Source organism: Lactuca virosa, chromosome 5 (genome assembly GCF_052849685.1).
Source record: "Lactuca virosa cultivar CGN04683 chromosome 5, Lactuca_virosa_CGN04683_v6, whole genome shotgun sequence".
Taxonomy (NCBI): domain Eukaryota; kingdom Viridiplantae; phylum Streptophyta; class Magnoliopsida; order Asterales; family Asteraceae; genus Lactuca; species Lactuca virosa.
This window is the reverse complement of record NC_136430.1, coordinates 362,517,543-362,545,277: the sequence shown is the minus strand read 5'-3', so window position 1 is coordinate 362,545,277 and position 27,735 is coordinate 362,517,543. Positions and strand designations below refer to the sequence as shown.

General features: G+C 35.1%; 2 protein-coding genes across 2 annotated transcripts; one reads left to right on the top strand and one right to left on the bottom strand.

Annotated features, from left to right (window-relative positions):
• Positions 1 to 18,253: 18,253 nt before the first annotated feature.
• Positions 18,254 to 19,750, bottom strand: LOC145116830 (aquaporin TIP2-1-like). The gene is made up of 3 exons (XM_079053146.1): positions 19,535 to 19,750; positions 19,162 to 19,412; positions 18,254 to 18,736 (listed from the first exon to the last, which is right to left on the bottom strand). The coding sequence occupies exons 1-3, from the start codon at positions 19,659 to 19,661 to the stop codon at positions 18,368 to 18,370; spliced, it is 747 nt and encodes a 248-aa protein (XP_078909272.1). The 5' UTR covers positions 19,662 to 19,750; the 3' UTR covers positions 18,254 to 18,367.
• A 4,809-nt stretch (positions 19,751 to 24,559) lies between these two features.
• LOC145113543 (uncharacterized) lies at positions 24,560 to 25,703 on the top strand. The gene is made up of 2 exons (XM_079049613.1): positions 24,560 to 25,163; positions 25,240 to 25,703. Exons 1-2 carry the CDS (start codon positions 24,560 to 24,562, stop codon positions 25,701 to 25,703), a joined length of 1,068 nt encoding a protein of 355 aa, XP_078905739.1.
• Positions 25,704 to 27,735: the final 2,032 nt, after the last annotated feature.

The window sequence follows — 27,735 nt, the reverse complement described above, 5'->3', positions numbered from 1 at the left end:
AATGACTATTATTATGTAAATGTGTAACCAAATTCTGACCACTTGATGAAAAGAATAAAAAAGATATGATCTTAGAATGTATTTGATTACCATGAAATATCATACACCATATAATACCACAAATTTCACTAAAAAAGTATTTTAGTCAATTAATATTAAGTTAAATAAGTAAAATTTTGGATTTTAAGGTTAATTAATTCTATTAATTTAAAAATTTTAAGAATTTAAATTATAATTATCAAAAATTATTTTGTTACTCTTTAAATAATGTGACAATTAGCCAACTGTAACATCCTAAAAACATGGTAAAATTTTTCATTTTTAAATTAAAAGAAACCATTGTTTTAAATTCCAAGCCATATCAAGTCAAGTGTCAAATACAAATATTCCCCAAGATCAGAACATCATAAAATCTCCCAAAATATATCTTCGAATGATGTGTACGATCATGCCTTCGCTTTGCCCATAATCATCAGAAGTACCCGAAATTGAAACTGTAAGCCAAAGCTTAGTGAGTTCCCCCAAAGTACCACCACACAACATAACATATACAACATTTCATACTGGGTCCAATCAGTCATTAGACTGGAATACCCTCAGCCCAATCAGTCATTGGACTGGAATGTGTAACACCCCGTTTATTAAATAAAAAAAATAGACAAATTGATGAATGAATAGTAGCCCTAAAATCCATAATATTTAGTGGGGTGTTAGTTTTGGGGAGCCAAATATTATAATTTGGATTATTCGGGGGTTAAAGTGTAAATTCAGGATTTATTTTTTAAAGATTTTTCTAAGACAGGGGGTATTTGGTAAGTATTAGACTTATTATGAAAGAATTCTTGGAGGCGGGGGCTAAAGAGTAAATTTTGGACCTAAGTTGAAAAGGTTTTGTAGAGGAGGGGCCATTTGGTAACATAAGGACTTAAGTTGAAGGGATTTTGGATGGCTGGGGTTAAAAGGGTAAATTATGGATTCGTTTTGAAAGAAAAGGGAGAATGAGGGACTACTTCTGTCGTTATGGGATAATGTTTTATGGGTCTTGGGGTATATAACCCGTCACCCCTGTCCAAACCCTAACCCTAAGGAGCTTGTCTCAACCGCCGGGTATGACCTGTCAACCGCCACCATTGTTGAAGACGTTTCCAGCCCCCGCCTGCCTTGTTGAGACCGATCGTCTGCCTCTTCGCTTTCGAGATGCCACCGCCATTGTCGGATGCCGTGAACAGCCGAGAGAGCACCGCCACACGTGAACCCTTCCACTACCTCCATCCGAATCTCTCTCGTTCTCCGATCTGTTGAAGCTCCGAGCGACCGCCCACCCTTCTCCGTTCCTCGCTCGCTACGCTCAGCCACGTCCATCGCCACCACAGCTCCAAGCGACGATCTTCTTCAGCGCTCCGGTTGTCGTCTGCCACCAGTTGTGGCTGCGTGGATGCACGTTCAGCGGCCTTGTTCAGGCAGGTGTTTTCTGCTAGCCGAATACGTATGTGGATGCTCTCTATTGACCGAAAACATCACGGGAACCACCATGGTGGTCGTTATCTTGCTGCCTCCTCCGTACGCCACTGTGAGGTGGGTGGTCGTGTTCATTTCCAAGCAAAAGACATGTTTTGTGTGCGTGTTTCAGTTTGTAGGCATGTGTTGCTTAGCCGAACTTCACAAGAAAAGCCACCACCACCACCGTGAAGCGGTGGCTGCCACTTTGTACCACCGCCGGCCACTACAAGGGTGGTTGTGTGTGAGTTTGTTTATCTTATTGTGTGTGTGTTTATTTTTGGATATTGCATTGTATAGTTGTAATGGGCGACAGAATAATCAAGAAACTCATAACCACCACCGTGAGGTGGTGGCTGCCGCCACCAGTCGCCGTGTTGGATGGCGGTGTGCTTTTGCTTGTGTTTAGTTTGCTTTTGGGATGCTTGGACATAATTGGACTAGAACCAGAACCACCACTGTGAGTCGCCATTGACCACCACTACCCGAGGTGGTAGTGGGTGGTGCCCGACTTATTTAACCCTAGTTGACATAATAAAACCCTAGTTGACCTAATAAAACATCAATCAACCTAAAAATCTAACCATTGGACTAATTGGGTTGTGATTGGGTTGGAAACCCGAATTAAGGTTTAGAAAACCCTAATTTTGGATATATGGGCTTTGGATTGTCAGGACCCGCATTTTGGACAACCGGATTGGGATTATGTATTAAGCCCGACCACACTATATGATTGACCTAGTAGATTGATGAACTTAATGGATTAAGTCCTTAATGGGTTAAGTAAGAAACACTTAACCCTAATCGTCATTTTATGTGAAAACCATAATCTTGCTTGGGCCTTAAGTTGGGCCTTTCTATTGGGCTTTGGTGATTGTGCTATTGATGGGCCACCCAAGAACAAGCATATGGACTAGAATATTTTGATGGGCTTTAGGGTAAGGCCCACGTGAGGGGTTTGGCCCAATTTGGAAAATTAGGCCATAAATGGGCCATAATTGGGCCTTGATGATTATGAGATATTGGAACATTGGAAAGTCAAATGTTTGGACTAGAATAAATGGTTGGATCTTAGGGTAAGACCATGTACAGGTTTGGGCCCAATTTGGAAAATTGGGCCATATGTTGGGCTTTGATTCCTAGTTTGACTTTTGGACCTTTGGATTGGGCCTTGGGCTTGAATCAAGCTAAGATGGGGTAAAGTAGTCTTTTGCTCCAAGGACTTATGGTTATGTGTTGGGACCCAATTATTAATTGGGTGTTGTTTTGTTGTTGACAGTTCGAGAATCTGTCATCCAGCAGCTAGGGTTTTGTCTGTGGGACTTCGGTAGTACGAGGTGAGTTACCTTCTAGTAGAAGTGAGTCGAAGGCACCAATGTCGGCCCACTAGTAGTTGATTATAGTTGAGATGATTGTCTTTGTGATAATTTTCTGGTATGCCACTATCTGTTATGTGCTATATGCTAGTATGTCATGATATTATGTGATAGTGTTAGGAGGGGCGAGATAGACCCCGTTATCGGTTGTAAGGACCGACAGGGTAGGTCGAGCACCCAAATATGCTTGACATGGGTAGTTCGGGCACCCTAGATATGTCTGACAGTAGTTTTATGATATGTTATTATGTGGTAGTGGTAGGGGTGAAATAGTCCTCGTAACCGGTTGAGATAAACCGGAAGGTAGGTCGGGCACCCATATATGCCTGGCAGGGTAGGTCGAGCACCCAGATATGCTTGACAGGGGTAGGTCAGGCACCTCGGTATGCCCGACAAGGGTAGGTTGAGCACCCAGATATGATCAGCAGGGTAGGCCGGGCACCCAGATATGCCTTGCAGTATGTTTATGGTATGGTATGTGGTATGATGGGGGAACTCACTAAGCTTTGTGCTTACGGTTTTCAGTTTTGGTTTCAGGTACTTCGTTTTCAAAGGAAAGGATCCGGCAATCGCAGCGCATCACACTATGTTTTCCGCACATGAGATCTTTGGGATTACACTCTGATATTGTTTTATGATAACATGTTTCGATTATTGACACTTTGGTTTTGATTTGGGATGTTATTATGAATGTTTTTATATTGTTGGTTTTATAATAACTTAATTATAAACAAAATTTTTGGTCTTAAATTTTGGGATGTTACAGAATGCCTATATACACGAGTTCGCTTAGTCATCAGACTGGAATACCCTCAGGTTCACTCAATTATCATACTAGAATACCCCCGGTCTATTGGCTTTACACACAAAGCGGTAAAGGCTCAACCCCAAACCATAACATGTCGACATATACGTAACAGATAACATATATCCAGTTAACAGGCAAATAGGCAGATCTACAGATCACTACCACATAGTAATATCCTATATATCATGACTTAATTCTAGCATTTCAATATAACATATCAACATCCTCTAACCAGAATACATGATTCAGTGGTCTGGCCTTGGTGCCTTTGACCCACGAGTACAGTGAGGAAAACTCACCTCTCAATCTGAAAAGATAGTTGATCACACCACAGCTCCGTGTACCAACTCTACGGGTCAACTATACAACAAACAGTGACCTTGTCTCAAAATATTGCCCAAAATACCCTCATGTCGAACTTGGTCAAAACCCTAGTAAAAGGTCAAAGCCAACAAGTCAACTCAGCTAGTCGCCACGTCGTGTTCAACTCCAGCCATGTCGTGGGGACTATAGGAAGAAACAATCGCATGGCAGCCTTCCACCACTTTGTGGTGACCCATTCACCATGTTGTGGTCATTGTTCAAACCAGCTTAATCTAATAAGCTCTTAATCCATCAAACCAACCATTCAAACTTCCCATAAGGCAGTCTCTCATCCAATGAACCATAAAAATCGTTGCTTTATAGACATGCATGTCCAATGCATCTCTTGAACTCAAACTAGGTCAAAATAGAGTAAAAAGGGCCAAGATTACATGCAAGAAATCAAAACTCTAAGAAACTCCAGACCCAACACTCCTAACCCTAAAGGGACTCTGTGGATCCATAAAGTTGGCAACTTTATGGAATCCCAACACTCTAATATGTCCCAACATGAAGAATAAGGCAGAGAAACCTAGATCTATGCACAATAAACTAAAAAGCATGGAACTTGAGGACTTATAAAAGTCCAGAAGATGCACAACAAGAAGATGAGAAGAGTTTATTGTTGAATCCAAGCCCAAACGTCACCTTCTTCTTCTTCTTCTAATACCTAAAAATCAACACAAAAGGCTTAGAAAGCAAGTTGGAGGTTAGGGTTTGCTTGGAGACCGAGAGAGTGTGATGGAGGCTGAGGGTGAGCAACCCTAGCATAACATTCCCTTAAATAGGGGCGCAAACCCCGAAGACTAGGGTTTCTCATTAAACTGCCACCATGTCGTGGTTATAGGACTCCACGTCATGGTGGTCATTTAAAACCCATGATACAACGACCATCGCCACGTCGTGGGATGCCTTCACCACGACGTGGTCCCGTCCAAAATACAAAAATGCATTTAATCTCGATACCTCCACGAATATGGATGTTACAATTCTCCCACACTTGAATCATAATTCGTCCTCGAAGTCTGTTGTTTCAAACAAATTGGGGTAATGCTCTCGCATCTCCGCCTCGGGTTCCCAAGTCCATTCAGAACCCTTCTGATATTGCTATTGAATCTTGACCAAAGACACCACCTTGTTGCGCAAAGCCTTCGTCTTCCGATCCAAAATCGATATTGGTCTCTCCGCATAATTCAGGCGATTATCAACCTAAATATCATCCAAGGGAACCACCGCCGAATCATCAGCCACACACTTCCGAATCTGTGAGACATGGAAAGTGTTATGAATATGTCTGAGCTCCTCAGGCAAATCCAACCTGTAAGCTACTTTTCCAACCATGGAAATCACTTGAAATGGCCCAATATACTGGGGCCCCAACTTACCCTTCTTCTTAAAGCGTATCACACCCTTCCAGGATGTTACCTTCAGCAAAACCATGTCGCCAACCTAGAACTCTAGCTCAGATCAACGCTTGTCGGCGTAACTCTTCTGCCGACTCTGAGGTGTCTGCAACCTCTGTCTAATATGTTGAATGAGCTATGTCGTCTGAAGGACTACTTCAATCCTTCCCATAACCCTGTGACCGACCTCTCCCCAACAGACTGGGGTACGACACTTCCTCCCATGGAGAAGCTTAAATGCCGGTGCACAGATATTGGAGTGATGTTGTTGTTGTAAGAAAACGGCAACACACCGATATTGGAGCTTAGACTGTTGTTCATTAAATCAATTAATAATTCAAAGATTTAGGACCATGTTAAGCTCTAATCTCAATTATTTTCCCCTTAAATTCACAAAATGAGTTCTCATCGATTTGAAGTGTAGATGAAACATACATAGCAGGTGAGTTCTAAAAAGTTATGTAACACTTGAAATTGGTATGTTTCCATTTAATCCTTCTTATTTTAAAACATTGCATTTTAGTCCTTATGGCTAGTACGCTTGGCATACTAGTTGGAGATTGATCGGGGGTCCGAACCACGTACGTTTGGCGTACGTGGGTTACGCTGGGCTTACGTTGGCCAGAGGCAAACCCTAATTTGTAAAGTTTGCGCTCTCACCTCCTGGACATTTTAGACCAACCTCCACCCTTTGAAAACCCTAGTTCGTCCCTTGCCTTTGTGTCGTGCTTTTGAGCTATTTTTTTTATCATTGGAGGATTTTGTGCATCTTGAAGTGGTAGAAGAAGAAGCTTGAAGACTCATTATTTGGAGGGGAGCTTAGAGATCCAACTTTAGCACCTTCATTTCGTGGCTTTTGAGGTATAAAGTTCAAAGCTTGTCATCTCATTTCATAGATCTATTCCTTGGCTTTCTTTTGGCTACTTTGGTCCTTTTTTGGTTGGTTTTGTGAGCTTAGGTCGTTTATGGAGCTTATGCTTGTTGATCTGGGCATATTAAGGGTTTCTTAAGCATAAAGGTGCAAACTTTATGGTGGTTTTGGTCTCATGCATGTGTTAAGTCATTTATTAAGCTCTTTTGAGCTCTAGAGCCCCATTAAGCCATGCATGCACGTAAAGTTGGCAACTTTACGTGATAAACCACCTTAGGGAAGTCAGATCTAAGATTTGGTTCAAAGTCTTAACCGAATAAGTGTTGAATGAAGAAAGTTAGCCAAGCTGGGAGTACGTTGGGGGTACAAGCTGGTACGCCATGCGTACAAGCCCAAAAGCGGGTACGCTTAGCATACAAGCTGAGTACCCCCTGCGTACTCAGCAGATGGGCTTCGAAATGTTTGGGTTCACGGTGTTGGGCTATGTTTGGCCTCTAGATGATTAGGGCCTTGTTGGGCCATCATAATATTATTTTGGGCCAAGGATATTTTATTGGACCTTTGGTTGAAGGCCCATGAAGGGGTTTGGGCCCAATTTGGAAAATTGGGCCATATTTGGGCCTTGGATGATTATTTTGGAATTTGGGCTTTTTGGACATTTGGATTGGGCTTTGGCCTTGGGACATTTTAGAGAAAGAGTAAAAAGGTCTTCTACCTTAGATTGGACTCCTTGTGTGAGTCGGGATCCAATTATTAATTGGATGTTATTTGTGATTATAGCGCAGACATTTTTAGCGGGCCAGCAGTCAGAGTTTTATTTTAGAGGTTCATCAGCCTGAGGTGAGTTTCCTCACTGTTTTTAGCGGGTCGAAGGCACCAATGTCGGCCCATGGTTTGACGTTTTAGTATGCTAGTTATCTGCGTGACTCTTGCATGTGTTATGTGTATATGTTTACCGAGTGGGGCTCGATGCCGAGCGGGGCCCAATGATTGTACTGTATGCTACTATATTTGTGATTATCGCATGTGTTTGTATGTTTATATGATTATATGTTTATATGTATACTGGGCGGGGCCTGATAACTGACATATCTGTATACCGAGCAGGGCTCGATGCCGGGCGGGGCCCATTATGTGTTTATTTATGTATGTATGGTATGTGGTATTTTGGGGAACTCACTAAGCTTTGTGCTTACGGTTTTCAGTTTATGTTTTAGGTACTTCAGGATCGAACGGGAAGAGCCCAGGATGATTGCAGAGCTTGTTGGAGCATGAAAATGCTCTACAATGATGAATGCTTATTAGGTGAGAATATTTTCTTGTATGGAAAGCATATTCCCTCCACTAGTATATAAAGTGGAGGTGAGGGTCATTTGTATGTATGTGTTCACTATGTATACATAGACTTTAGAGATAGTTTTGGGTGGGGATTCTCCCCATACATGAGTGTTGTTCTTGTAATATTTTGTATCTCTTTATCTATCCACTACAATTTTACTCACATATTATGTTCTTCATTGTTCATATGATTATCTTCTTGGTAATATTATTCTGCACCAATCTAATCGATAAAATGGGTTCCTACAGAGTTCACACCACCTTTTTCCGTATTTTGGGATTTTCTCTGATATGATATGATGTAGTGACACACTTTGGTCTATTTGGTTTGTATAACAATGTTTTGAAGTATTGTTTTATTTAAATCAAAAATGAAATTTTTGGGTCTTATTTTTGGGACGTTACAAATTAATTCTTATAACTATTTTTTTATTATTGCAAAATCATTCATTGGCATAATATCAAATATAGATTAGGTGACTTTAGCTCTGAAAAGACTACAATAAACAAATGAATTGAACGTAATACAATAATGGATAACCAAAATTTCAAAATAGGAATGTGGATTAATAAGAAGCACAACTAAAACAAACCTAGTTAAAGAAAACCTACTCAAAGAAAATGAATTTGATTTTTTTTCATTCTTGGTCACACCACCATGTTTCATTTCATTCTTGGTCACACCACGATGTTTCATTCCATTCTTATTCTTAATCCCAGTAATTTCATTTTTGTTTAATCTATTATCTGGCACAAAAATCAAACATAGAGAATTGACTGCCAATAAAGGGGACGATGAGATCAAATCGGAAACTGATGTTTCATGTTTGCGTCTCTTAACCCTCCGCATCAGCATCTCCCTTTTTCAAATCAACAATAGGTATTAAATAGGGTTCAAAAATTCATGGTATGGAGAAAAAATACACATCGTATGGAGAACTTGTGATCACCGAAACAATGGATGTCTTAGTTTGAAAAGTTACCGCAAGAAGAGACCGTCAACGGACTGACAGAGGCTGCTGAAAACGTGGTCGCCAGACGAAGATATCGACAAAATCGCAAAGGTTTCCGGAAACAGTGTCATCAGAGGATGATTCTGTAGCCTTGAATAGGTTCGATTGAGACTCTTATCATTAAAGAAGAGAATGATATGAAGATTGGAATCGATAGCACCATGAAAAAAGGAAGAATACGTGATATATGGAGAGAGAGAGAGAGAGAGAGAGAGAGAGAGAGAGAGAGAAATACTTTCTTAATTTCCAACTTTAATTTAATTTAATTAACTAATTCATTTATTAATTTACTAATATGCCTTTATCCATGTTTTGAAAATGATTGGCCTACAATTAGTTACACATTTACACAATAATTATTAGTTTTCATATGATCATCTTTCTCTCTCTCTCTCTCTCTCTATATATATATATATATATATATATATATATATATATATATATATGACTAGGTTATTTTGTTTCTTACATTTATTATGTGCTAGAATGCACCAATAGGAATTTAGTAAATTAAATAATTATTTAATTAAATAAATACAGATATTAAACGATTTCAAATAATTATATGTATATTAAATGATATCCATAAATATAATTCTCTTTTTATAGAAACTAATTAAATCCGTTATTAATGTCAGCAATAACATTTTTTCAGAATAAATTCGCATCTAGGTTTTTATATATGAGTTCGTATTTTATTTCAGGACTTACTCACTTAAAATACAATAAAGTTGCATGGAATATGAAGAACGAGGGTGTATTCTATTAGAATACACTCTCATTCTTCTAGATATGAATTCATTCTGAAAGAATATTATTGTTGACATTAATAACGAATTTAATTAGTTTCCATAAAAATGAATTATAAGTATGGATAACATTTAATATACATATAATTAATACTAAATTCTTATTGGTGCATTCTAGCACACAATAGATGTGAGAAAATTTGAACCTACCTATATATATATATATATATATATATATATATATATATATATATATATATATATATATATATATATATATATATATTACCACATCGATTTCTCGAAGTATAAGTTAATTCCGCGGAGCCCTCGGAGGTAGCTTTGCAGACCCATATCTATATGTGGAAAATGTCATTTTCTAGTCTATTTTTTATAATCTACCACCAAAAAATGTATATATCCGTCTATTTCCCCTTTAAATTTCTACTTTGTACTTCAAGATGATTGTTATTTATAAATTTCTAAATTTGAAATTTTATTATATGATTTTATGGTATCAATTTAGCCGGCCTTAATGTACACAATATAATTATTAAGAATTTTTAGAAAAGTCCTTATATTTTAAGTTCATATTTTTTATTTTGTTTAACAAAAAATATACAAGACCAACAAATTTTTACAAAAAAAAGGACAATAAATGATCTGTTGTTTAAACATTTAGGATTTTTGTCAGTAATTTTGTTTTTTAACAAAAAAAAGTCTTAATGTTTTGAACTCATTAACAATAAAATCATGATATTTTGAATAAAAAAGGACAAATAAATTTACATATTATAATTTTATTGTATTCTTTTAATCTGATAATGATTATTATAGTATTATTATATTGTTTTCTCTCTATCTGATGGAATTTTCAACTATAAGATTGATCAAAAAATGTGAAAATGACAATTATATACGGATAAATAATCTCATATGTCTAACATAGAGAATATATAAGATTGTTGTAAGATAGAACCCTCCATCAGATAAATAGAACATAGTAACATTACAATAAGATAATTTCATTTGACATAATAATATATGTTGTTGACTATAGTAAGGAGAAATATCATTTATTTTTTAGATGGAGAGAATATCATAATATTATATTAGCATAATATCTTCGCTCAAACATATGATAAGTAGTATTATCTTACTACAATCGTAATATTCGAATATGTATGAATAAGCATATTATCTTAATGTAATTTTATTATATTCTCTTTGTTTAATATATAATGTTGACTTACTATAATTGTTTGAATTCCTTTTTTTGAAATAATATCTTACTTTATTGTATTCTCTTTGTTTAATATATAATATTGACTTGCTATAAATGTTTGAATTCTTTTTTGTTGAAATAAGATTTTATTTTACTGTAACGGTAGTATATTATATTTGTTGATGGATGGTGTTATCTTACCGTAATTTTATATATTACAGTATAATAAATTTTTTTGACATGATATTATCTTAATAGTATATATATATATATATATATATATATATATATATATATATATATATATATATATATATATATATATATATATGTGTGTGTGTGTGTGTATGTGTGTGTGTGTGTTCAAATGAGAACAATTCTAAACTTGAGAACATTTGAGAACAAATTTAGACTGTTAAACACGAGCCATTTTCTTTTTTCTTTCTACTCGTCGACACAACGCCCAATTTCTGCCTCTACCCTCTCTGATCTTCAACGATCAATCTACCTTGCCTCGATCTGCAACGACATTGCCGCTTCCACTAGTTTCATCAACGACGCCTATCTCCAGGTGGTTGTAGCGATGTCAACCTTCGACAGTGAAGTTGATGTCTACAAACACGATCTATGATAGCTTCCAGGTAGTATTTTTTTCAAGTCTATACATCTGCATTTTTCAACCTAAATTGACTCGATTTATCATGAAATTCATGAAATTAAGCTTATAATGAACGACTAATCGAGTGCCTAATACTTGATTTCACATAAGAAGATGTTTTATTTGAATATTTCTGGTATGTTTTCCTGTTGTTGATGAATTATAAACTTGCCTGTTCGTTTGCTTGCTTTTGTGAGGAATTATGCGTACAGTTGGATTGTTTTTATTGAAAATAGTAAGCTCTATGGGATGGATTGGAGTCTATTAGAGAGTTGATTATCATTGTAGGATCTCATGAACACAAGGTGTTTGTCATATTGTCTGAAAGAACCTAATAAATGTAAAAGTAGCATTTTATGTGAAAATCCTTAACTTTAAACCCTTATCAAGCCAATCATTAAGGCCCTTATGTTAAATTGAATTTCACATCTCAATAGCCTAATAAGTAACCAACAATTATGTTAAAAGTGATAAACTTAAGGCTTAATCATTAAGTCCTTAATAGAACACCAAAAGTGATTTAAAAGCTATTATGATCAATTTTCCTAACTCTGTCCTCCAACTTCTAAAATTCATGAAATTCAATAAGAACACCTAAAAATCATGAGACTTAGTTTTTGGAAATCTTAATGGGCCTAGTTTCTTCAAAATGTTGAATCACAATTCGAAATTCCAACTCTTTGAGGGGTAAAATTGGCAATCTTCTCAGGCTGGTCCATGTTGTCACAGATTTCATGCATTGTCTTCAAAATATCATAATAAATTCATCATAACTCCAAATGCCAAAATTCCAAAGCCTATAGTAAGATATGGATGTATAGTTTCCCACATATAAAGGGACTGATGTAATTCTTAGTAGATTGGTACAGTTTATTCCAAGAGTGTTGAGTGGTCCAGAAAGTGACAGCTAAAAGTTACTAACTTGTAAATTTAATATAAAATAAACCAAAAATCATTAGAACGAGATCTTTATATTTCTAAAAAGATAAAATGGGGAAATTTATCAATATAATTTTATCAAAATTTAATAATGGGCTTAAAGGTAAGAAAACATATCCCAAACAGAGCACTACAATCAAAGAGAAAATAAGGAAATATGTACATAAGTTTTATAAGATTAATACAACAAAGCACAAACTAAATAATGTTATAATTTTTGTGTAGGTTCTCGGAAAGGAAAGGATCCATCTTGCTCATGCTAGATAGTTTTCAAGTTCAAGGAGGTGAGTTACTGTTGGGTTTTGAGCATTCTAACACTCCTAAGGTGTTCATGCAACCCTAGAAACCTTGGATCTATGTTTGATTAAAATACATGCAAAATAATTTTCCAAGTTTCATAACCTATCTAGCATGGCATGGGGTACTTTTAAACATAAAAGATACTAGAATAGTTACATACCTTTGGTAGTGAGTTTATTCCTTAGGAGTTTGAGAGCCTAGCACCAATAATGTGAATGCCTCAAATGGAAATCATAAAACACCACAAACTTGGAAAACTTTATGAGAGAGTATACAAGATCTAGAAATCGGCCACTCTTATGCACACACACATAGTGTCTTTTCAAGCACCACAAGCCTCTTTATATAGTGTAGATGATTAGGGTTATGAACCATGCAAACCCTAATAACCCATGTCTTTTCCTTTTCCAAGGATCCATGGGTTAAAAGCTCCATGGATCATCCATAGAATCCCATGAAAGCTTAGCCCATTTCCTAATGAGTATTAGCCCACACTATATAAATATAATAGCTCATTATTTAATTAGTCACCTTTTGATCACTAAATTAATTCATAATTAATTTAAAATCAATACTAATTAAATAATATGATTTCATATTAATATATTATAACTTATAATATATTAATAAGTCACAAATATATTACTCTCATAAAATTATCCATATAAATAGTTCAGGTGAAGTGCAACCCAAATAGACCATGCCGAGTCGGGTCAAGTATATACCAAATAAGTTATGGACTTAGACACCTTATCCAACAGTTACACTAACTCTCCTAGTATGTAGGCATTACTGTTATTGTTCACGGATACCCTAATATGGTAGAGTGAACAAGGAAAGGCAGAATGTAGTTTGTTTTCTAGTGAGACAAGTAGATAAGATTCATTTATGCGTTCTCGAATCTTTTATTGTTCTCATGTATTAAATCACATGTGATTATATGATCTAATCACATATGACTTATATGCATAAGATTCATTTTTTGTGTTTCCGATTCAATAGTTGTTCTTTGTCCATATTAATCGTATGTGATTAAATACATAAATCATATGTGATTAAATACATGATGACAACTATTGCACTGAGAACGCGAATTTGAATCTTATTCACATAAATCATATGTGATTAGATATATATAATCACATGTGATAAAATACACGAGAACAACTATTGAATCGAGAAAACGAAAAATAAATATTGTCCACATAAATCATACGCAATTAGATACATATAATAACATGTGATTATGTGTATCTAGTCACATATGATTTATGTGGCTAAGATTTATTTTCCCGTTCTCGATTCAATAATTGTTTTTTTTCCACTTTAATCATATGTGATTAAATACATTTAATCAGATGTGATTATATGTTTCGAATCACATATGATTTTATTTGCAAAAACGAATATTGTCTATATAAATCATATGTGATTAGATATATACAATCACATGTAATTATATACATGAAAACAAATATTGAACCAAGAACACGAAAACAAATCTTTATCCAAATTAATCATATGTGATTAAATACATATAATCACATGTGATTATATGAATCTAATCACATATGATTTATGTGGACATAATTCATTTTTGCTTTATCGATTCAAAAGTTGTTCCCTTGTATTTTATCAAATGTGATTATATGTATAATCATATGTGATTAAGTACATGAGCACAACTATTGAATCGAGATGGCAAAAATGAATCTTGTCTACCTCAAATCATATGTGATTATATACATATAATCACATGTGATTAAATACACAAAAGCAATTATTCAATTGAAACCGTAAAAATAAATATTGTCTACATAAATCATATCTGATTAAATACATATAATCACATGTGATTATATGTATCCAATCATATATGATTTATGTGGATGAGATTCATTGTCACATTCTCGATTCAGTAATTATTCTTTGTCCAGTGTAATCATATGGGATTAAATACATATAATCATATGTGATTATATGTATCTAATCACATATGATTTATGTGGACAAAAAATAATGATGTCTATATAAATCATATCTGATTAGATACATATAATCACATATGATTATATACACGAGAACAACTGTTCAATCGAGAACACAAAGATAAATAGTGTCCACATATATCATATGTGATTAAATGCATATAATCACATGTGATTATATGTATCTAATTACATAGACTTTATGTGGAAAATATTTATTTTCGCGTTCTCGATTCAGTTGTTGTTCTTGTGTGTTTAATTACTTGAGATTATATGTATCTAATCAGATATGATTTATATGGACAATATTCATTTTCGCATTCTCGTTCAATAGTTGTTCTTGTACATTTAATCACATATGATTTATGTACACAAGATTCATTTTCACGTTTTTGATTCAATAGTTTTTCTTTTTCCACCTTAATCATATGTGATTAATATATATACAATCACATATGATTAAATACATAAGAAAAAGTATTGAATCAAAAATGCGAAAACGAATATTATCAATATAAATCATATGTGACTTGATACATATAATCACATGTGATTAAGTATATTAGTACATCTATTGAATTGAGAAAGAAATAATGAATCTTGTCCACATAAATCATATGTAATCACATGTGATTATATGTATTTAATCACATATGATTTATGTGGACAATATTCATTTTTGCATTTTTAATTCAGTAGTTGGTCTCGTGTATTTAGTCACATACGATATATGTGAAAAAGATTTGTTTTCACGTTCTTGATTCAATAAATCATATGTGATGACAAATATATAATCACATGTAATTATATACACGAGAACAACTATTGAATCAAGAAGATTAAAACAAATATATGTCCACATTAATCATATGTGATTAAATACTTATAATCACATGTGATTAAATATATGAGAAAAATTATTGAAATGAAAACTCGAAAATGAATATTGTTCATACAAATCATATGTGATTGGATACATATAATCACATGTGATTATATGTATCTAATCACATGTGATTATATGTATCTAATCACATATGATTAAAGTTGACAACAAAATTTTTATTGGAACGAGAACGCAATAATGACATATGTGATTAAATATATCTAATCACATTTGATTAAATATATCTAATCACATGTGATTATATGTATCTAATCACATGATTTATATAGACAAAAAAGAATATTGTTCATATAAATCATATGTGATTAAATACAAATAATCACATCTGGTTATATACACGTGGTGATGGGTGGTGGTAGTGTGTAGTGATTTTTGGTGGTGATAGGTGGTAGGTGGTGATGGTGGTGAAGGGTGGTGGGGGTGACATGTAGGGTGGTGATTATAGTGGGTGATAGGCGGCGGTGACGAGCGGTGGTGATGGGTGGTGGAGACAGGTGAAGGTGATAGGTGGTGGCGAGTGTGTGGGTGGATGGTGGTTGGTGGTGAGGATGATTATGGTGTATGGTGGTTTTGGTGGGTGATGGGTGGGGTGGTGGCGCGTGGCGGGTGGTGAAAGTAGGTGGTGGTCGGTGGTTGTTAGTGGTCGGTGGTTTTGGTGGGTGGTGGGTGGAGGTGATGGTGGCGGGTGGTTTTGATAGGTGGTGGTGGTCGCTGGTGATGGATGGTGGTGGTGGTGATGGGTGGTGGAGGCGGATGGTGGTGATGGGTGGTGGTTGGTGGTAATGGCGAGTGGTGGTGATAGGTGATGGTGGTCGGTGGTGATCGGTGGTGGGGGTGGGGGTGGTGGAGGCGGGTGGTGGTGATGGATAGTGGGTGGTGGTTAGTGGTAATGACAAGTGGTGGTCATAATGGTGGGTAGTGGGTGGGTGGTAGTGATAGGTGATGGAGGTGGGCGTGAAGGGATTTTATTGTATAAAATAGATAGTTTTTCACAAAAAACAGCAACGGAAGCTTTAAAAATTTCTTATAAATTTCGAGCGTGACAACAAAACAAACCATCAAAGATCCTTTTAAAGAGGTTAAAATGATGTTACAACCACCATAGGGTGTTTAGAAATAACAACCTTTGTAGCCTTTGGACCCTCTTGGATTTGGGGTGTTGAAGTAGATGGCAAGAACAAAATGATTGATCTTCTCTACAAGTAATCCACCAACAAGAATAAGGTACCAAAATTGCTAGATTTCTTCTTGTACAACTTTGTTCTTTAAGCCTTAAGTGCTTAATCAATTAAGCACTAAAGGAAGACACAAAATGAACACAAAAAGCAAGTAAAGTGTCCAAAACTTTGTACATAACTTATTATATGATACATTATCATATAACGACTATTTTTCTACTTTTTACAATATTGTTTTCATAGAACAATAATTTTTCTCTAATTAAATACAAGAGTTGAATTTATTTATTAATATCAAATATATAATAAATATTCAATAAGTACCAACTTGATTAAGGTGTGACCCTATAAGATCATATGTTATTAGCAACATCACTCAATAATGATTCTTGAGCATATAGATCCAACAGGGTGGGTGGTGGTTTTGGTGGGTGGTGGTGGGGGTGATGGGGGCAGGTGGTGGTGACAGGTGGTGGTGGTTGGTGGTGATGGATGGTGGTGGCGAGTGGTGGTGATGAGTGGTGGGTGGTGGTTGGTGGTAGTGGCTGGTGGTGGTCATAATGATGGGTAGTGGCTTGGAGGTAGTGATGGGTGGTAGAGGTGGGTGGGTGATGGTTGTAGTGGGTGGTGGTGATGATGGTGGGTGGTGGGTGGTGGGTGGGGGTGATGGTGACGGGTGGTGGTGGTGGGTGGTGGTGGATGATGGTTGTGGGTGGCGGTGGCGGATGGTGGTGATGATGTTAGGTGGTGGTTTTCGTGGGTGGTGGGTGGGGGTGGTGGTGATGGGTAGTGAAGGTGGGTGGCAGCGACGGGTGGTGGTGGTGGATGATATTGTTTGCGTGGTGAGTAGTGTTGGTTAGTGGGTTTTTTTTAATTATTTCTTGGTTTATATTAATATTGTATGATGATTTTAATTTAAAAAATTGTGTGGTAAAAATTTGTTCTCAAATGTTCTCACAATAAGAAATGTTCTCGATTGAACGCATATATATATATATATATATATATATATATATATATATATATATATATATATATATCCAAAATTATAAATATTTTTATGAAGATTTTTTTCAATATTTTCTATATACTTTAATGACTTAAGTAAGACAATTGCAAAAAATGTGATAATTTATACATTATAGTCACTTTTTCAAGAAAATGGTATTTTTGTTGGTACCATGATATAGAAATATTAGGGCCCCTTGACCCACGAGATTTATACAAAATAACTCATCTACGTGACAATAAATTATTTGCCCTTTTAAAAGAATGGATGTGGCACGTTTATAAAACATTTCACACCCAAAATAACATGATCATATACACGAAAAAACACATTAAACCTTAATAAATTTGCAAATGAACGAGACACCATGTCGTACTAAGTTTGATGTGAGTGACCAATTGATCATGTCGTATATGAGATCATAAATCACGTGCATTGATTGAACGAAAAGGGCCCCACCCACTATTTATCCACGGACCACATTTAAAAGAATCAAAAGGCCCAATAAGGTAAAGGGCCCACCTCTACTTTATCCACAAATATAATGAGTTCCTACCAACTTCACCTCATCTTTCAATATCAAACATAAAAGCTTCAATCACAATTCACACATAATTAATGAAATAAAAAAGAACCAAATTCAATGAACTCCTCATAAATAAAATAAGATAAAAAGAAAGAAAAACAAATAAATTGTTTTTCTTCCTTTTATTACAATCACAAATAAAAATGATTCACAAGAAATTTAAAACTCGCTTGAAAGTGGAGCATGGTCGTGATTCATGAACACGTTAGGGTAAACGAGTCCAGCTAGGCCACCTCCAATAAGTGGTCCAACCCAGTAGATCCAGTGGCCAGAGAAATCTCCACTAGCCACTGCAGGTCCAAAAGATCTGGCAGGGTTCATTGATCCACCAGAGAATGCACCGGCTGCCAAAATGTTGGCACCCACAATGAATCCAATGGCCATGGGTGCAATTGTTCCCAATGAGCCCTTCTTTGGATCACAGGCGGTGGCGTATACTGTGTACACCAACGCAAATGTGATAACGATCTCCATCACAACTCCTTGAATCGCTCCAACTCCAGCGGCAACACCGTGTATAGGCACTGCCTGAAAAAATCACAAGGTATAAAATAAGTACATATCCAAGATGTACAACAACACATGGTTATGAATTCTAACTCATTTATGACAAACAAGTCTGTTGAGTTGTATTTTTTAGAAAGTTATGGGCAGACAAGTAACGTTTATTCGTATACAAGTACATACCATAAAATTATCACAAAAATTGTGACCCTACTTTATCATCTTAAAAGAATAATAATAATAGTGGTACAACAAGTCACTAACACTAAAACATAGCCTAAAATGATTAAAACCTCCCAAATCGTTTTGTTTAAAAACATTGGTGGTATTTTAATATTATTGTTCATATATGATTATATTTATATACATATTCACCAAAAGCGAAGGAAATTATTTTTTATGGGTCAATGATATATTTTCATCGGTTAATTTTAAAGTTTCATGCTTACCAGTCCTCCGGTGACGAAACTGAGAAGGTAGCATGCGGCGACGGAGCCAACTAGTTGTGCAATCCAGTAAATGATTCCGGTTAGGATGGTGATCTGACCACCAACAGCCAATCCGAAGGTGACAGCTGGGTTGACGTGGCCTCCGGAGATGTTAGCGGCGATAGCAACGGCTACGAAGAGTGCAAATCCATGGCAAACTGCCACTGCAACAAGACCCGCCGGATCTAGGGCGGCGTCTGCCGTCAACTTGCCTGCACAAAAGTCAAGAAGATTATTACGTAGGTACAGCTAGCAACGTGAATTTGCATGGGAAATTAATAAAGGATTTTGTTAATTAAATAATTAAAAGGTATGTGATTCAGTGATTGGCTACCGTATGCGATGGCGGAGCCGACGCCGGCGAAGACAAAGAGGAGGGTGGAGATGAACTCTGCAATGTAGGCTTTGATGGAGCCAAAGCTAAAGGAGTCATCAAAACGACCAAATGCAATTCCTGGCATTTTGGAATATTATTAAATAATTATATTAAAGAAATTGAGAGAGTGAAGAAGAGATGAGGAGAATTGGGAGTGGCACTTTGCAAATGATACTAAAGTCCCTTTATATAATGAAAGTTTTCAAATATAATAATAATAAAATTAATTTATAATAATTATCATAATTGATAATTTTGTTTTATTTCATAATATCCAAACAAAACCTATTTTTTTATATGTGAAACTGTTGCCTTTAAGGCAATGACATGACACATGACTATTCTTTTATCATTTTTACTATTAATTAGATTATGTTTGATATGCCTAAATTTATGAAACTAGTTAAAAATGAAACGAGTTGATCGGATAAAAATCGTTGCATATATCCTTTATCAAAATAACCTCCTAAATCAATGAATTCATAACATATTAAAGAAAATGAAATAGACAAAATATTATATGTTAAATGAGTATGGTATTGGGAGGTATGATCCAACTTGATCAGTTGGAAACTAAGAACCGAAAACAAATAAGGAAATATGTCTTAGTAAACATGTGAGCATGTTGATCGGGACTTGGATATTAGAAGGAGAACAGATTTATGAACAAGGTTTTCACAGACAAAGTTCCAGTCAATCTCAAAATGTTTCATAAGCTCATGGAAAACAACTTTGTTGGCAATTTGAATAGCATTATTGTTGTCACAAAATAACGAGGTAGAAAGGGACTGGGGAGTTACCATGTCAGTCAAAAGCCAATATAACCAAAACTAGCGCTTGAGTTGCATCTACCACATGAAAATTTAATTTCTTGTATGGCCATCGTTTAAGTGTTTTTAAATATGGAGTATATTAAATGATAATGTATAACTACTTCACATAACATGTAAACATGATAAACAATAAATTTTATGTAAATAATAACATATTTATTTTAAAATTACACTTTCAAAAGCATGGTTCTAACTATGAAGGTGGTTACTTACCTATAGGTCGTCTTATATTTTAGATAATGAATATTAATGAACATAGAAATTCAAATATATAAATCCTTAAAAAATATATTATAAATTGGATAATGGGAGTTTAAAGATAGAAAGGAATATAATGCTGTCGATGCAAATATTGTGGGGGTGGGATCCTGGCTGGCAATAACATGCTTCTTATGGAAGTGTCTAGACTCCCCGATACATCATATGTCCTATTATGTTTGTCGTTTCAACCACCTAAGTGATATGCCATCACTGCTGAAATAAATCGGACTATATATTTTCAAAGATAACATATGAAAATGTTATACATCAAAGTTTATAAAAAAAAAAAATCCTATAACCCTAATTAATTAAATATTTTTAAAGACCCAGGACGAGTCAGAAAAAAATGGTCATCGTCGTTATTATATCATGTTAATGAAACATAACCAATCCATCTTGGAACTCGACTTCCGTTAACAGGCTTATCGTAGCCGCTATAAAGAATTGAGAGCGAAACGCTCTGATGATTAAGATAAATTGCTTGTTGATGATGTATCTTAGTTTAGTTGTTTGAAATTTTTAGTTGTTTGAAATTTGTAGTTGTTGTCCATGTTGTCTTTACAAACAATGTGTTTTGTCTAGTTTTATCATCCCTCACAACTTTTGCTGAGGATGTGACGTAAAATGCTTTAAAGAGAGAGGAAGCTCAAAGGCACTAAAGAGCAAGAAGAGTCAGAACCGCTAAAAAGAAAGAAGAGCACATGGTTGTAATGGTTCACCGATTAATGCCTACTTACCCGGACCATGTTAATTTGATTAAATAAAATGAAACATTTTTTTCTAAGAGTTTGAGTAAAACACATTTACTGGTTAATGAATCATGCTGGTCAAAGTATTTTCTCACTCATATTGTTAAATCTGCATGATAAAATTTAGATGGTTCGGGTGATGCAACATTAACGTCCTAACAAAAATATACACTTTTAGAGGTTAAAAATTAAAAAATGAAGGAAAAAAACACAATGATATTACAAGGATCAACGTATATTGTTGTTGATCATAGTAGGCAAAAGGAGATGGTAATCTCTCTTGTGCAGGTATCTTAGATTCAAAGTTAACGTTTAAAGTGAATCTCTAATTCGAAAATCAACATGTTATAAATGTTTCATTAGAGTTTTGAGTTAGTTCTAAGCTTTTTATTGCTGATCTATTTCTATTCTTAGCATTTATATCTTCATTTTGAGCATAATGAGTTGTTGATGCTCCAAAACCCTAACAATGGTGCAAATCTGAATTTGAAGTTATGCTCATGAATTGATATTGTCTCTATGCTTACTTTTATGTTTCTAAATTTTATGTGCGCTAAAGAGATCTGGCATTTGTTGGCAATCACACTTATATAACTAATTTGAAGATTTCAGGTTAGACTTAGGACTTGAATGGTAATTCAAGATTTAGGTTGTGTTTGTTTTTAAAAAAAAGCCCTTCTAACCTCTTAGTGTTACGTGGCGCAGCACACACGCAACACTTTTAAATTCGCAGCAGTTTGTTTTTCCGCAGACTTCGGGCTCAAAAACTTCTTCCCGTCCTCTTCCCCACACAGCATTGGGCTTGGCTCTTCTAACCACTTCTAACCTCATCTAAAAAAAACACCCTACACAAAAAACACGCTACGCCTAAACAAAAAACGCCGCAACACCCTTCTTCTTCGTTCGTTCGTTCTCAGCACCCTTCTCATCCCTGTTGAAGACCGACTCTAGCCGTCGCTGCCCCTCCCTCGCCGGTCACCGCCCCTCCCTCGACCGGTCGCCGCTGCTGCTGCAAAGTGCAGTTTCGATCCTTGTTGCCATCGTCTTCAACATCAGGTTAGGGTTTTTTTTTCCGATTTCTTATAGAGTACCGATTCTATGCATTTGAGTACCAATTTTTTGATTTGAGTACCGATTTTGTTGCTGAGATGTGAAGAATCCTTGATAAAATCTTTTTTGAATGTTGATTTATGATATAATTGTTCTTTAAACAAATTTTCTGCTCAATTTATGTTTAGGTTTATGAATTTTTGTGTTGAATCATAATCCTTGCTGAAATCATAAACTTAAATGCAAAATTTATTTGTTGATTGTGTTGTATAAACTTTATGTTTAGGTTTACGTTTAGGTTTATGAATTTTTGTGTTGAATTGTTATGAATGTTGTGCTTAAATCGTTGAATATGCTAAAGTTATTTGTTGATTTTGTCGTATAATCTTTGCTTATATGGTTTTTTTGTTCATTCATGATGTATTGTTGTTGAATATGTTAAACTTATTTGTTGATTGTGTTGTATAATCTTTGCTTATATGGTTTTTTTTGTTCATTCATGATGTATTGTTGTTGAATATGCTAAACTTATTTGTTGATTATGTTGAAATATGATTAATATTTGTAGCTAAAGTATGTATTTTATATTTTTTTTTGTTATTAGCAATGAGAGATAAACATACATGGACCAATGAGCAAACAAAATGCTTATTGCAAACTTGTATTGAAGAAGTACAAACCGTGGGTAGAAAAGGTTTGAGTTTGCACAAACAATCATGGCATAAGTTAGGAACAACCATTAAGGAAAAGTATGGCGTGGATTTGAATCAACGACAATTAAAAAACGCCTATGATAACCTTAAAGCCAAATACACAGGATGATTATACTTAAAAAACAAAACTGGAAACCTTTACAATCCACAAACAAATACTTTTAACTTAACAAATGAGAAGTGGGAGGACTTTAAAAAGGTGTGTATATATATATATATATATATATATATATATATATATATATATATATATAGACACACACACACATATTTATATGTATTTTGTTTATATAGTTGCCATTTATTCTTATATTACTTTTGTTACATTGATTGCGTTTAGGGACATCCGAAAGCCGCTTCTTTGAAAACCGTCCCATTATTGTTTCCAGAGCTTTGTGCAGAACTCTTTGATGGAAACAGTGCATCTGGTAATCTCATCTATGCCACATCCCAAACACCATTGGTACATGGATCATCTTCTTTCCATGTTGCACCACTACAACTTATGGACGCCCCTTCCATTAACATAGATGAGGATGATTTCTTTTCCGATCATACTAGTGAGCATTTTACTCAGCCTCCACCTTCTGCTGCTTCACCTTCTGCCCCTTCACCTTCTGGTAACCCCAACAAAAGGGATAAACCCTCAACTCCAAGACCTCGAGCTCATAGTGCCTCACCTGATCCACCTTCTTGTGCCTCGCCTAAAGCTTCTATTACTGCTGATGATTTAGCACTGGAGATGCAAAAAGATCTACGCCATTTGACTCAAGGGCCAACAATTCCCCAATGTTTAGAGAAGCTTGAGTTGATCGAGTTAGACCCAATGGACCCTCTACGATTTGCTGCGTATCATATTTTTGGAGGGACCATGAATATATGAGAGATGTGGGTAAATTTGCCTAATGATCCACAAATACTAAGAGGATGGATCGAGATGACAACTACAAGTTTAGGAGTTTTAAAGGATGGAAAGATTGTTCGTTAAGTTTATATGTTTGAGTTGTTTAGGTTTTAATTGCATGTTTTGGAACTATATGGTTATGTTTTTCGGTTATTTGCTACTTGAATGTTATTTGTAGTATTTGATACTTGAATGTTATGTTATTTGGTACTTGAGATTAATGTTATGTTATTTGGTACTTGAGATTTATGTTATATTTTTTGGTACTTGAATCTTATGTCATGTTATTATCTTATGTTAGTTGGCTATTGAGTCTTATGTTATGTTATTATCTTATGTTATGCTATGTTTTGTTGATTAATAGGTTTGTAATGGATCACGACAAAAAGATATTACTCATAATTCTTATGTACTTATACGTCCGCTACTTTTGGAAGAGGGGTGTCAAACGAGTGCGGGACAACGATTCGGAAATGACGGGACATGAATTTACGTTAGAGTTACTTCACCGTAATCATCTACAATGTCTTGAAGTGCTACGCATGTCCCGTGAATCATTTGTCCGGCTATGTGCTCATTTTAGAGTAAACTACGCATTAAAGGATAGCAAACATGTGTCGGTTGCGGAGAAGATGGCTATGTTTTTTATGATGATCGGTCATAACCAACGTTATGTGATTATCAAATGGAGATTTCAACACTCAAAGCAAACAATTCATAAGTTTTTTCATGAAGTGTTGGACAAAATGTTGCTTTTCGCACATGACATTATAGTACCAACTTCTTTTAATCCGAATCCAAACATTCCGGGACATAATAGGAGGCTACGTCGGGTGTTCAAGGGAGCAGTTGGTGCACTTGATGGCACTTTGATACATGGTGTTGTCCCTGCAAACAAACGGGATTTATATAGAAGTAGGGGAAAAGGCGATTGTTACCAAAATGTATTGGCAATATGTGACTTCAACATGATGTTTACGTTTGTTGTGGCCGGTTGGGAATGGATAGCACACGATTCTAGAATTTTATTAGAAGCATTAGCAAATCCACATGCACCATTCCTGCTTCCACCATCAGGTAAATTTATGGTTATTTAATTAGTTTTATCTTAGTTTGAAAAATAAATGACCTTTTTGTTTTGTTTTTTTTACAGATAAATATTATCTTTGTGATGCCGCCTATGCAAACATTCGAGGTTTTATGGCACCGTACCGTAATGTGAGGTATTGGCTTGGAGATTTCCGTCGAAGACGTGCATTAACGAATAAAGAAAAATTTAACCATGCACACGCAAAACTTCGGAATGTCATTGAGCGTGCTTTTCGTGTCTTGAAAGCACGATTCCCTATATTGAAGAGGATGGCACCATTCTCGTTGGTTACACAACGAAACATTACCCTAGCATGTTTTGCGCTTCATAATTTTATAAGAAGAGAGGGACTACGTGATGAGTATTTTGCACGATATGATGAACCAAATGTCTCGGTTCGGAATAACAATGCAGTCGTTGATAATGATGAAGATGAGATTCTAACACATTGTACTGCAGTGGACCGTGAATATATGACCCAGTTACGTGATGAAATTGCCGAACAATTGATGCAAAATATGGAATGAGAATTATTAAAGTTTGGTTGTATGAATTTTATTTAAAAATGTTATTGTAAGACTAATTTGGTTGTTTGAATTTTAATTCAATGTTTCAAGACTACAATTATTAAATATTTGGTATTAAAAAACTATTTTCGGTTTATTAAATTACTTTATTTTAAATTTTTTAATATCTGCAGCAGCCTGCAGACGTTAAAAAAACAAACATGCTTCTGATTACAGTCTGCAGCACTTTGGTCCACCTCTTCTGCTGTAGAGGGCTGCAGAGGTGGTCCGCAGACTTCAGACAGTTTCACTTCGGAAAAATAAACAACACCTTACTTATGCCCTACTTTAAATATTGATTCGGGAAGTTAGATTGGAATTGGAACTCATTGGATGATGATGATATAGATTTATAAAAGGTTTAATGAGTTTTTAGATCTTATAAGATGTCTTTGAAACTTAATAAAGTTTTTGTTGCTCAAGTCACTCGATCATCTTACTTGAGTCATAAATCCTTGTATAGTTAGGTTTTTTTAAAAGGTTAATATCATGGTTATGATGTCATTTGAGTATATTATGATAATTAATATCAACCTAAATGAATTTATGAGGTTAAATGAATATTAAAGGAAAATTTCGAAGTTTGATGATTAATATCAAGCTCATTCAAACTTTGAAACTTTAAGACCATTAATCATTGAAACATTATTAAAATAAGATGTATTTGATTAGTAAAATAAGTTACTATGACTTATTTCATTCACTGAAGTCATTAGGAAGGCCTACAGAAGGTTTGTGGCAAATACATCAAAGTACATTACCCAAAGGAGTAAAAATTTACAAATTGGCATGGCCAGTGAATCACACTTACCCTATGTATGCCAAGGCAAATTTCACATGGATCATGTGCCCTTTTGGTCCATGAGAAAATTTCAACTAACCTAAATCGCTTCCACAACTTCTTTAGTACCTCCTTAACGTTATACAATGATTAGAATGGGTTACATTTAGTTATAAACTAGGTTTAGGACTTGAGGTGATTTATACTGGGAGTACATGTCCCTAAACCTAATTTCATGCTTTGATTTTGAAATGATTTCACATACTATACTTCTTACTTCCAATATGAATAATATAAGTAATTTTTTCATTCATGAAATATTTTTTTTAAATATATGTTTCATTTGTAAAGTTAATGCTTATTTTTCGAATTTATTTTGAGCATCATATTCGTGCATTCACTTAAGATGGGATTGTGATCGTGTGACCAATGTACCAAATTTCGAATTGATATATTCCCACAATGGGGTTTAGATATTCCTAAAATCAAGATGAAGTGTGGAAAAGTTGTCTCTCATGTGATCTTGTGTGACGTTTTCACAAGTACCTAGTTCGAAGAATGTGCAAGACTTAGGTAGTTGTGCTAACTGCTAACTTTTCATGCGCTCGAATTGTTAGCCATCACTAAGGACTTGAGATTGACATGGGGTTGGTGAATAGAAGCATGTGCATTTGCATGCTTGATTTTTTGAATTATTCCCTTTTGATATATATATATATATATATATATATATATATATATATATATATATATATATATATATATATATATATATATATTGATTCCATGGATTTTATAATGTATGTCCGCTAGGAAACACATTAGAAAGAACGATAGTTGTGATTATGTGAGGTTGAAAGGAAGTAACGCCGACATTGATGGTTATTATGCGACTTCATCTTCTAGCGTCGTTCTAGGTAGTGGAATCAAGACTTCCTCAAATCACTACACAATACATAACCTAATTAAGCCCAAACTGTATTCAGTCCAAGATTCAATCCCCTTAGCCCGATAAACCTTATTCCTTTAAGGCCCAATCTTCCTCCCTTGAGTACTGATAGCCTCTCGTGATTAATTTCAAGTCTGATTTTCCAAATAAAGAAACATACCGAAATCGGATGTTACAACTATGATACCATCATAGTCTTACACTCACTTTCGTTGCTACAACGTGACATCCCCTATTTTTCAGAACCGAAAAAAAAACTTTTC

Coding starts and splice junctions, on each gene's coding strand:
- LOC145113543 (XM_079049613.1), top strand. CDS start 24,560: ATGACGGGACATGAATTTACGTTAGAGTTACTTCACCGTAATCATCTA. Junction 25,164..25,239: donor ATTCCTGCTTCCACCATCAG/GTAAATTTATGG, acceptor TTTTTTTTACAG/ATAAATATTATCTTTGTGAT.
- LOC145116830 (XM_079053146.1), bottom strand. CDS start 19,661: ATGCCAGGAATTGCATTTGGTCGTTTTGATGACTCCTTTAGCTTTGGC. Junction 19,413..19,534: donor CGGCTCCGCCATCGCATACG/GTAGCCAATCAC, acceptor ACTTTTGTGCAG/GCAAGTTGACGGCAGACGCC. Junction 18,737..19,161: donor GTTTCGTCACCGGAGGACTG/GTAAGCATGAAA, acceptor TGATTTTTTCAG/GCAGTGCCTATACACGGTGT.